The sequence below is a fragment of the Salvia hispanica genome, chromosome 5, assembly GCF_023119035.1.
Source record: "Salvia hispanica cultivar TCC Black 2014 chromosome 5, UniMelb_Shisp_WGS_1.0, whole genome shotgun sequence".
NCBI classification, from domain to species: domain Eukaryota; kingdom Viridiplantae; phylum Streptophyta; class Magnoliopsida; order Lamiales; family Lamiaceae; genus Salvia; species Salvia hispanica.
In genome coordinates, this window is record NC_062969.1 from 5,767,425 (window position 1) to 5,778,871 (window position 11,447).

General features: G+C 33.4%; 3 protein-coding genes across 3 annotated transcripts; 1 reads left to right on the top strand and 2 right to left on the bottom strand.

Annotated features, from left to right (window-relative positions):
* Positions 1-87: 87 nt before the first annotated feature.
* On the bottom strand, positions 88-695 carry LOC125186689. Its single transcript, XM_048083103.1, has one exon. The coding sequence runs from the start codon at positions 530-532 to the stop codon at positions 239-241; it is 294 nt and encodes a 97-aa protein (XP_047939060.1). The 5' UTR covers positions 533-695; the 3' UTR covers positions 88-238.
* Positions 696-4,481: 3,786 nt separating this feature from the next.
* Positions 4,482-6,353, bottom strand: LOC125189285 (AP2-like ethylene-responsive transcription factor At1g79700). Its single transcript, XM_048086578.1, has 8 exons — positions 6,193-6,353; positions 5,881-5,963; positions 5,713-5,721; positions 5,536-5,624; positions 5,376-5,449; positions 5,247-5,297; positions 5,075-5,151; positions 4,482-4,981 (listed from the first exon to the last, which is right to left on the bottom strand). Exons 1-8 carry the CDS (start codon positions 6,351-6,353, stop codon positions 4,482-4,484), a joined length of 1,044 nt encoding a protein of 347 aa, XP_047942535.1.
* A 3,169-nt stretch (positions 6,354-9,522) lies between these two features.
* LOC125188665 (50S ribosomal protein L35, chloroplastic-like) lies at positions 9,523-11,443 on the top strand. Its single transcript, XM_048085657.1, has 3 exons — positions 9,523-9,838; positions 9,913-10,029; positions 11,161-11,443. The coding sequence occupies exons 1-3, from the start codon at positions 9,581-9,583 to the stop codon at positions 11,233-11,235; spliced, it is 450 nt and encodes a 149-aa protein (XP_047941614.1). The 5' UTR covers positions 9,523-9,580; the 3' UTR covers positions 11,236-11,443.
* Positions 11,444-11,447: the final 4 nt, after the last annotated feature.

Consider the following 11,447-nt stretch of genomic DNA (forward strand, 5'->3'; position numbering starts at 1 on the left):
TTTATAAGTACCAAAATAATGATGGTGATAAGATCCCAAAAATTTGAGTGTAGCTAGGCCCATGACCAGTCGGAACCAACACATCGATGGCCCGGCCCAAACAATTGATTATTTGTTAAAAAACCACATGAAAAAATATAGACCCTCAATAAAAAAAAATGTGACAATAATATTACAAATGAACATAACATAAATTAACAACATGCAACAAAGAACAAACAATTCGCCGTCGGTCGGTCTAGTTCCGGGGGCGAGTGTTCTGAGGGGTGGCGGTGCCGGAGGTGACCTTAGCGACGTCGAGGGCGGTGGCCTCCGGCTTCTTCTTCGTATAGAGGGTAAAATAGCCGATCACCGACATGAACGCGAAGCCCGCGATCGCTGCCTTGGCCGGGCAGACGGGCAGCTTCTTCTGCTGGTGGAGCACCTCCTGGTAATGCTGCGTGGCTGACCCGGGCCGCGGCGTCCCCTGGTAGCCCCCCTCCGGCGGAGGTCCTTGCACTTTCTTAGCACTATCCTGTCCCGGTGCAGCCATTTTCGCTTCTTTTATTCTTCAAATTCTTTTTTTTTGTTCTTCCTCTTTTTTATTTTCAGTGTAGATCTCTATATAGGTATGGGAGTTATGCGACAAGTGGAAAATAGGGATTGAAAGTAGTATACTTGTTTTGAGGATTGGTGTGATGCTCAATGTGTTTTTTTTGTTGGTGGTGTTGAATATGTTAGACGTTTGTTTTCAAAAAATTTGGTAAACAATGTTTGCTATATATAGATGCTATATTTGGCGAAATGTTGTGGAGTAACTTATTTCATCAACATAAAAAAAAACTTGGTATGTTATTCGAAAAATTGAATAAACTTGCTATATATCATCTTTCATTCACCTTAGATAGGCATGCTATTTAGCTTGAGGTGGACATTAAACAGATTGTAGGGGAATTATTGTGCAATTTACCTAACAGAGTATAGAAGTTTTCCTAACATAACAATCAAATACTATCAAGTTTTGGCCTGCGCAGGATTGTGATTTGTGACTATATATCATCTTTCGACTTTCATATAAATATTTATTATTATACACTTGACTTCAAAACGAAATCAAGAATATAAATAGAGGAAGCATATCCGACACAGAGAAAACAAGTCAATAATAAATATTTATATAATATGATAATCACGTTACAGAATAACAATAGCAGCAACAACAAGAAGTAGCCGTAGTAATTATAATAATTAATTAATTTATTACTACTATAATAATATCACATTCCCATCAACTTATTTATAGCATCTCGTTAAGGCGATTCTGGCACTTCGGGTTGGACCAATGTTGGCATTGGCAATATTTCTCCAAGATTCGGAATCTCGAGTTTCGGCAATTCCGGAATCTCCAGAGCCGGAATTTCCAGTTTTGGCAATTCTGGAAACTCCAATTTTGGCAGCTCCGGAATCTCAAGTTTCGGAATTTCCGGCACCTCCGGTTTCGGGAGAGCCGGAATTTCCAATTTAGGCAGCTCTGGAATCTCAACCTCTGGAAATTCCGGAATTTCGAGCTTTGGCAGAGTTGGAATTTGCGGCAGGGGAATCGGTGATTCGAGGAGGCTGCGGGCCTCGATCATGGATGAAAACGAGGCGATTAAGAGCAACATTAACAATGAACAAAAGCTACGACTGTAGTTTGCCGCCATTGTTTGAGTTGATCTGAGGAAGAGAAATGTTTAAATTGATCGTGATTTTTGTGTGTTTGAAGTGATGAGTGGTGGATGCAGTTTATATAGAGGCAGAAGGTGAGACGTGAAGAAGTGTGAAAATATTTATCTCTGCTTGGTGGGAATATTGAGAAAGTTAGTTCAACTTCTAACTGCTATACTAATTGCATATGCTTAATTAACTACTCTTACTTTATTGCTTATGGTCTTGTCATTTTCTTTTAATCAGATTAAATATCATCTATTTCAGGTTAATTGTCTTTATTTTACTATTAACTCTGTAGTAGTATAATTTTGCGATCATAAATAATTTCGATTAATATTCGTATTTAAATAGTTGAAAATTTGACGGGAAATAAATTAAACGTTAACGGTTGGCTAGTAAAGGATAGCGTCGTTTTATCAACAACGTTAAAATCTTTTCCTTCTTTCATAAAGGCTAAAATCTTGTTCTCTCTTCCTTCAAATTGAAGGAGATGATACAATGTCATAGCTTAAAGTGACATCATTTTACTTATCTTCCGATTATGCTCCCTAATTTTTCAGTTGTCCAAGTTGTCACTGACATTGAAAATTGTAAAATCAAATGAAAACATAATAGTTAAATAATTTTGTTGACATATTTTCTAATAGGTAGTTAAATCAGAAAGTGGAGGATTTCGATAATTAGTAGGCAACCAGCGCAATTATTTTTATATTTCTAAACTTTACTAAGTTGATTCGTGGATTTTATGATCTAAAAAGTGATAAAATAAAAAAATGGAACCAGAACATGATTTGTATGATCGTATTGATATTTGGAGCTGACGTCATATTTTAATTTATGAAGATGTAGGAGTATGTCAATTTTTCATTCAAAACCTGTCATCAAAGCTTACCTGCATAATTAACCACAATTAAGATGTTCTGCATACCTTAATTTTTGAAGTGAACTGCACAAATGGTCCCTGGACTATGGGTTTATCTCGCCCATAGTCCCTGGACTTTAAAAATATCGCCAATAGTCCCTGGACTAAGGGTTTATCTCGAAATTGGTCCTTTTGGCTTTTTTTGATACGAAAATACCCTTTGATATTATTTTGGGGGGTTTGGGCAATTTGGTCTTTTTACACTTTTAACATTTTAAATCTGATATTATTTTAGTTATGTACTAACTTTGATATTATTTCAAAATTATCATTCTTCTTCCATTTTGTTATCCTTCACTGAATTTGTTTTTTTAATTTCAATATTAGATTTAATTTTACAAAATTTTAAATTTTATTTTTTAAATATCAATAAATTTTTTTAATTATAAAAATTATTAAATAGCAAAAATTAAAATTAATAGTTATAATCAATATTTGATAGTGTATAGTACTATGTAATCAATAAGGTATGACAACGCCTTAGTTTTCATCAATATTTAAATAGCTTTAATCATAAATAGATTATATAACACAATTTATTCTGAAATAAATATGCATCTAATGTAAGACTAATATAATTTTTGTTTATTAATTTGAAAACAATCAAAATTTACTAGAAAATTTCAACAAAAATACTCCTATATAAAATTTTAAGTAGGATCAAATTTTTAGTCAACTTCATAATATTTAATCACAAGCAATTATAATAACCGAACGAAGGCTAAATAGAATAACTCTTATTTTTCCATCATGATTAATATTATTTTTCTATACTTCTTCAATTCAATTGAATATTATATTAAATAACAAAAATTAATAGTTTTAATCAATATTTATAGTGTCCATGAATTAATAGTTTTCATTAAAAAATTTATTGATATTTAAAAATCTAAATATTAAATTTAATTTTATAAAATTAAATCTAATATTGAAATAAAAAAAAATTCAGTGAAGGATAATAAAATGAAAGAAGAATGATAATTTTGAAATAATATCAAAGTTAGTACATAACTAAAATAATATCAGATTTAAAATGTTAAAAGTGTAAAAAGACCAAATTGCCCAAACCCCCCAAAATAATATCAAAGGGTATTTTCGTACAAAAAAAAGCCAAAAGGACCAATTTCGAGATAAACCCTTAGTCCAGGGACTACTGGCGATATTTTTAAAGTCCAGGGACTATGGGCGAGATAAACCCATAGTCCAGGGACCATTTGTGTAGTTCACTCTAATTTTTGTAATAGAATGCTTATACAACATTATAGCATGTATAAAAACAAACTTTGAATTATATATATATGTATAAGTTTTTATTATTATTTATTGTTGTTGTGTAATCTTTTGTTGTTTAATTAACTGTATGTCAAGTGCATGATCACTAACCAGGTTATACTGCATCAAGTTTAATTAAATTTATGCTCAGAAACAATATACTGTATCTCAATTCTGAAAAGATATTTTTATTGATTAAAAGCTGAGCTATAGATCGAAAGCTACATAGCCTGTTATAGGCAAATTATAATGAAACATATGGAGTAGTACTTATGTAACCTATAAAATGAAGAGTAAAAGAATAAAATATCACAGATGTCGAACTTGGGCGGAGCTGAACACCTTCTAGCTGCATAAATCACGCCTTGGGTTCTTGGTTGCAGTCATGATATCATGATGGCCCCCTAATTTATGAATAAAAATTCCATAGTCCGGATATATTGACACGCGATGTGTCCAACCAATCACAATTACTGCAGTTATCATTGGCTGGACACATCACGTGACAATATGCCTGAACCACTTAATTAATTTTTACTCCCTAATTTATTGGTCTATCCTAATTAAATCACCAGAGATATGAATTAAGACGAAATTATCATAGCTCCTCCAGGTGTTCCAGTGAATGGAAGGGCGGCGGCGTTGGGTGGTGCATCATAGAGCTAAAATCCACATAGATATCTTCATTGTAGGTGCAGTAATCATTGGATTCAAACAAGGTTTGCTGCTGCTCACGATCTTCAACCGCTGGCGGAGGTTGAAGTTGAGTGGAAGGGTACTCTGCCGCCATGTTCATTTCCATCAGTTCTTTGAACTTGGAAGATTGCAGCAGAAGCCCTAGTGCCGAAGTGGCCGTGGCTGGCCGCGTCTCGGATATGGGAGGAGGAGCTTGGTGGAGGGGTGGTAGGGAGGCGGAGTCATGGCATGAGCCAGTGTTGTTGGGGTTGGTGGAGGCCGAGGCTGCAGCTGCATCGCCGGCGTTGGCGTCAGGTTTTAACCATTTTATGTAGCGGCTGAGATCAAAGTTGGTCACGGCGTTCAGTCCACGGTATTCTATCGCTGCCATGTCGTATGCTATTGCAGCCTCTTCTTGTGTAGCTGCAATAACAAATTTCAATGATTATGGAGAAAACAAATTAGTACTCATCATTTTTTATTTTATTATTCTTTTATAAATAGATTGATATTTACCATAAGTTCCAAGGTATAGGTACTTATTTCCAAAAACTCTTCCGATTCGAGCTTCCCATCTTCCATTATGATGGTGTCTGAAATTGCCATAAACAAAATCTATAAATGTTTCATAGATCATAGTAGGAAAACTAAATTAAGATGAATAATTAAGTATGCAGATATATATTACCTGGCAACTCCTCTATACTTAGAGACTCCCCTAGAAAATCCACTACTTTTCCTGTAATTAATTTTAATTAAGAACATATTATTTGTATATAAATTCAATTATATGCGTTAATTAATGTAGTAGACGTACCTTCTCAATGATCCAATGTATTCTTCTCTGGATTGACGCTCCATTTCTACGATCTCTTTCTCATAAGTTGATACCTACATTATCATGAAAACACTTATTTACCAAAAAAAAAAGGTTTAATTATTTTAAGTAAGATTTTTCAAGAGGGAAATTAATTAACCGGAAAATTGAGAATGGTATCTCGACCCCAATACTTAAGTGCAGCCAGATCATAAGATCGAGCAGCAGCCCCTTCATCATCATAAGCACCTAATTTATCAACAATAAACCAAATTCAAGCATTAATTTCTCTAAACGAAGATCACCAATGAATCTTAAAGTAACATTATTAACATACCAAGATAGACTGCGTTTGCCATCAAGATTCCATCGGAAAACCACCGCACCACAAAAAGGCATCAAGAAATTAGAAACCAAATACCATCATACGAAAAAAATGCTAATAATGATAATTAAATAGCTTTAATAATTATGATCAATAAGAAATTAGAAATAATAAACCAACCTTGTCTTCCCTTCTTATTCTGCGCCTCATTCCAACAATTCTTGTCCCACAAATGTGCTTCATACCGACCGGTCCAACGATGCCTAAATTAAGCAGCAACAAATTAAGAGTTAATATTTGACTAAACATTAATGCAAATCAAAACCATGAAACACAACAATGTGGATGCATATAATATAAGTGAGAGACTAGTCCTGTGTCAGGCTGTTTGATGGGTCAGAGCTATCGACGGTACAATTCAAATCCTATATGAATGTGTAATCCTTTTAATTTTTATACAGTTTTACACAAATTTGAATGATGTTACAGAACCTTGTTACGCCACGATAGATGGAGCTGCGTTTAGGTGGAGAGTCTCTAGGAATTGTTTTCCTGGTGCGTTTAGGCTTCATTGCGACGCCATTCACAACATTCAAATTAGTATTGTTATTACTATTGATGTTGGAATTCGTATGAGGTGATAATTTGGCCATGGGAAAGTATCAGAAAAGGAGATAATAGGGTTAAACTTAATTAAGTATGACCAAGTCTTGGAGTGAAGGCGCTTTTAAACAATTTGAAGTGGATTTGCAGTGTAAGTGCCGGCAGATTAATTGCTTTAGATTGCCGTCTAAAACGGCAAATAAACTACAATTAAATTATTATAGCTGGATTATCAAGTTAATTAAATGCTTGTACAAAATCATAAATTTCTTCTGCTAACTGTATTGTCAACTGATAAGTACTAGAACTTAATACTTTAGTAACACAAACCATGTTAAGGTGCATGAACATTTATAGCAGTCACACACAAAATATGAGATGAAATAATGTACTTAGCAAACCATGATTGCAGTTGCAGAGATGAATTTACGTACAATTAATTGTAACTTATCATGTGCATTAGTATGGTATTACTCCTCTGATTTAGGCCTAGCTCACAACACTGTTTTCAACTCTCTTTATTATCCAATGTTATGTGATCAGTTTACACCTTATATTATTATCACACGAAATTACATACAAATGTAGTAATAAAGGTTTGGATAAATTTCTTTTTGAGAATTACACATGTTTCCAGCATGTAATCAATAAGAGAAATTATGGGATCATATAGTAGATGTTTATCCCTCTTTTCAAGCAATTTTTAAGTTAATTAAGGGAAAATTGTAACTATAATTTAAACTGTTGGTAAACAAATTTAGTATGAGATTATATATATTTGAGTTGAAAGTATCAGTAAAAATTTCTAATTATAAAATACAATAAGTGGCTGAAGCTAAGTAGTAACGATTTTCAAGTATAACAGAAAGAAAAACAACAATTGTAATATAAGAGATCACAGTTGAAAATTTTGGGTGCATGATACATCGGTACAATTTTTCTAACACGGCCTTTTCAAATATATTGAACTTTAGTTAATTACAATGACAATCAAATCTATTTAATTTTCTCTTGGATACATGGTGAATTGGCTATTATACATTCTTTAAATATCTTGAAACATTTGGAAAATCCTCTATAGAGAAGGCCATATTTATGCAAATATCAATGAACTAATCAATTTACTGACTGAAATTCGTGATCAGGCTTTATCATTTTTTGCAATGAATTCATAATATTGTATAAGTATCAAATTTATATGGTACTTTATAACGTTTTTGCTAAACCTATATATATAATGAAATAAACAAATACGGAGTACAGTAATTGAGATTTGAGCATGGGCAAATCTGGCATGTACGACAGCAATTTGTGACGAAATTGGAGGTTAAGTGTGATTTTGTTCAAGGATAAAGACAAAAATAATATAGTTATTGTTGGTTATTGGTAATATCAATACAATTGTTGTTATTAGCTGCTTTTTGAAATTTTAGTTTAGATTATCCTCAAAATCGATCCTAGCTGCCTTTTGCACTTACCATCCTCATATATTCCATTTTCACAGTTAAGTCCCTCATTCAGAAACTCTTTTATTACCATTTAAATGAAATCTGTTTAGTCTATGCTATATCATAAGGTGGTGTTCGGTTGTCAAGATAAAATAATACCAAGATACAATCTAGGATTGAGTCGTGAGATTATTTTAGTTATAAGAGGTTAGCTAAGACTAATTATCCCATGATTATCCATCTAGGATTGAGTTGTGGGATTTAATCTCACGAACCAAATACACTACAAATTTAATCCCGATTACAATCTTGCAAACCAAACACCTCTAAATATATAAGTGTTGTCAGATGCAAGGTAAAATGGAGAAAAAATTCTCTAGTCATGCCACACCACAGTAGCAATATGATGTGGTATGCCTTATTAATAACATTGTGGTAAATAGAAGCATTTAAGATATCACTTCCAACTAGATAAACTATAAAAGTAAACTAAGATATCAGATTCCATATATGATAGATGGACCATATATATGTAACGCATGAGGGAGCTCCATATTTTCAGAATTTTAATTTAATTGATACAGCATATATATTCATATATTTACATGTTCGTAATAATTTTAAATAAATGACTATATCCTGCAACAATCATCTATTATAGTACTCCATATTTTTATTAAGTTTTGACATGATATATTATTATGATTTAAAGTAGTGAAATTTAGGTATTATTATTAGTAACTATTTGTATATCTTAACATAACAAATTTTCATTTATATAGTTAATGTGCAATACTGAAAAAAAAATAATTACATTATATAATTATTCATATAGACTATTTAATTTTTGGAATTCAATGCTAATAAAATTTAATTATTATTTTTTAATTGTGTAGATTTTTGCATATATGTATCCAAAAAAATTTCGTCAAATCTTAAATGGGGTGCAATATTATCTTAACACTCACTTGACTTTTTGACGATTATTCATTTTATTATCAATTGTGTGTGTATATCTATATATTTTATGAGTATATGATTTTTCAAATTGGCATATAGTTTCCATAATTTACAATAGTACCTTTTTCTTTAGAAATAATAAATGTATATGTATAATTTATGCATCTAGTTGGAATGTAGAGGAAAGTTAGAGTTTATATGTTTCCACATGTTAAAATTTTGTTAGTAAGATATACCATATCATATTGCCACTTTGGTATAGCATGACTAGGGAATTTTTTATCAGGTAAATGAGCTTTTTCTAGTTAATAGTAAATGTGTTTGCTAATTCTAAAAATCTTTAAAAAAAGGAACTAGTATGCTCCCTTTGAAAAAAGTGTGGGATCAAACTGCTATTTATGTATTCCTGTTCAGTCGTGTTTGGCAAATAAGTATATGTTCCGAATAGATAAAAACAAAAATTAGAAGTCCCTTTTTGTCATTATCTTAGTTAATCAATTCCAAATTTCCAACGCACACTTTGTAGCAAAATTAGAAGTATATGAGATACTGTTTGTTTGATGTAGTAGTATATTTTATTTTTGATGTTTTGCTACTCACTTACTCGTGATTTAAGATCTAATCAAATTCTGATTAATTAAGATTTAAAACAACTACTACTAATCTGGATGTGGAAACTGAAAACCATTATAACTTGCTGGTAACAGTAGGCTCAGATTTGGGCCTCCACTTTTAGGCCCAATAAACATTTGAGTCGGGTCAATTTTGGGAGTCATAATTTGTTGAAAAATTTAAAATATAGACCAACCAAGAAGGAAGAAGTCTATCCCTTCCATTTCTCACAAAAATCCAATCTTTCTTTCGTAAACATGGCTACTGCATCTGCAACAATGGCTGCCATCTTTTCTTTCCGCCACACGCCGCTTGCTCCGCACAGCGCAAAAGTCCCATCTACACCGTTAATCAAGAAACGCGCCTTTACCCTTAATCTCAGTTCCTCCCGCTCCATTTGCGGCCTCCGCCCCCTCGTTCTCACCAAAATTGTCAATACCTCCACGGAAGTTCGAAGAATTCCACAACCGCTCACGCTGGTGTGCGCGAAAGGCTACAAAATGAAGACCCACAAGGTAAATTTTTTGCCCACTGCGTGGCCTTCAGGATAAAAATGATCTTGACGTCGTTTGAATTTTGGGATTGTTAGGCTTCGGCTAAGCGGTTTCGCGTGACGGGGAGCGGGAAGATAATGAGGAGGCGAGCAGGGAAGCAGCATTTGCTTAGGAAGAAGAATACCAAGAGGAGATTGAGACTCTCTAAATCGGTTAGTGGTTTTCTATATACTTCCTAATTTTCTTGCTGTAGATTGATTTGTGCAGTTTTTATGTAAGCATTGTGGTGGTAGTAGCTGAAACTGTCTCTAGCAAATGTGGAAGCGAATGTAGGTTTGGATAGAGTTGGTTTGTGATTAAGATGATTGGGTTTCAAGTAGATGATTGTGTAGTGGAATTGGGATTTTGGCTTTGACATGCTCTACTAGCAAGAAAAATGGGCGTGGAAAGTTTTCTGTTTAGAAAATTTGTATATTGAAATGTGATTTCATTAAATAAGGTCTGTTCTGTAGAGTTATCTTTGTTGGTTTGAAACTGATTAAGTAGGGACCGAAGAAAAGCATGTCTAGATTAAGATTGTTCATTTAGTCTCTCATCTCCGACTCTCTGTATTATCAACATGTTATACCTGCACAAGATAACATCATTGAAGCATCTGTGACATGTAGTAGTGATTTGTGCATTTGGAATAGGGGATCGGACATTGTTTGGATTTGGAGAATGATTGACCTAGAAGGGCAGGATGAATTGGTTGCTATGATTTGTTGAATGGTTCTATCACATTTGATTGAAAGGGGCTTATAATTGTTCAAGATTGTTACTCCATAAACTAGTTGAGATTGTGGGAGATTATAGAGCTTGATGCAGAGTTACTGCAGGAGAAAAAGTAGTTGAATAGGAATGAGTGTCTAATTTTCCTCTGAAAATTGTGAAATGTCCAGTGCCACTATTTTCGTCATGAACTATATGCACGGTCAGTAAATCACGTGTTGCTACGTTCAAGTCAATAAATATTCTTTATCTACAACTTAGTGCCTACTTCGTAAAAGGAATGCAAAACTAAAGTGTTGGTATTTTCTTCTGAGTAGATTGAAGGGCTCTAGTCCCTGCTCCATTGTCCTAAACTATTATAGAATCATATATCTCATTTTAGCTCTAGCACACTGCACAGTGCTCGTTACCATTTGGTTATGTTGGTTTGTGATCAAACGCGTTAACTGAATCGGGCTCTGCAATGAAGTTTCTAGAAGCATAATCCAGCATTGATCTTATACGTTGCATTTAGCTGGCTTAATTCACCGGTACCTATGCTCTAATGAACAACTATTTGCTTCTTTTTACAGATCCAAGTTGATCGCAGCGACTACGACAACGTGATAGGAGCCTTGCCGTATTTGAAAGTAAACCGAGCCAACTGAAGCTGATGGATATTGCCACTTGTAGAGAGCTTCTTGTTTCAGTGCACTCTTCAAAGTAGCCTTCGCCTTTTGCCAATTGAAAATTTTTCTGTATCATTTGTAAATTTGTTAAGAGCATCACTTTTTAGCTTTTAATTGTTTGCTGAGACTATAGTTTTTTTGTGGAATGACACGAGATGTAATAAAATGAATCAAGATTAAATCCTCATCAT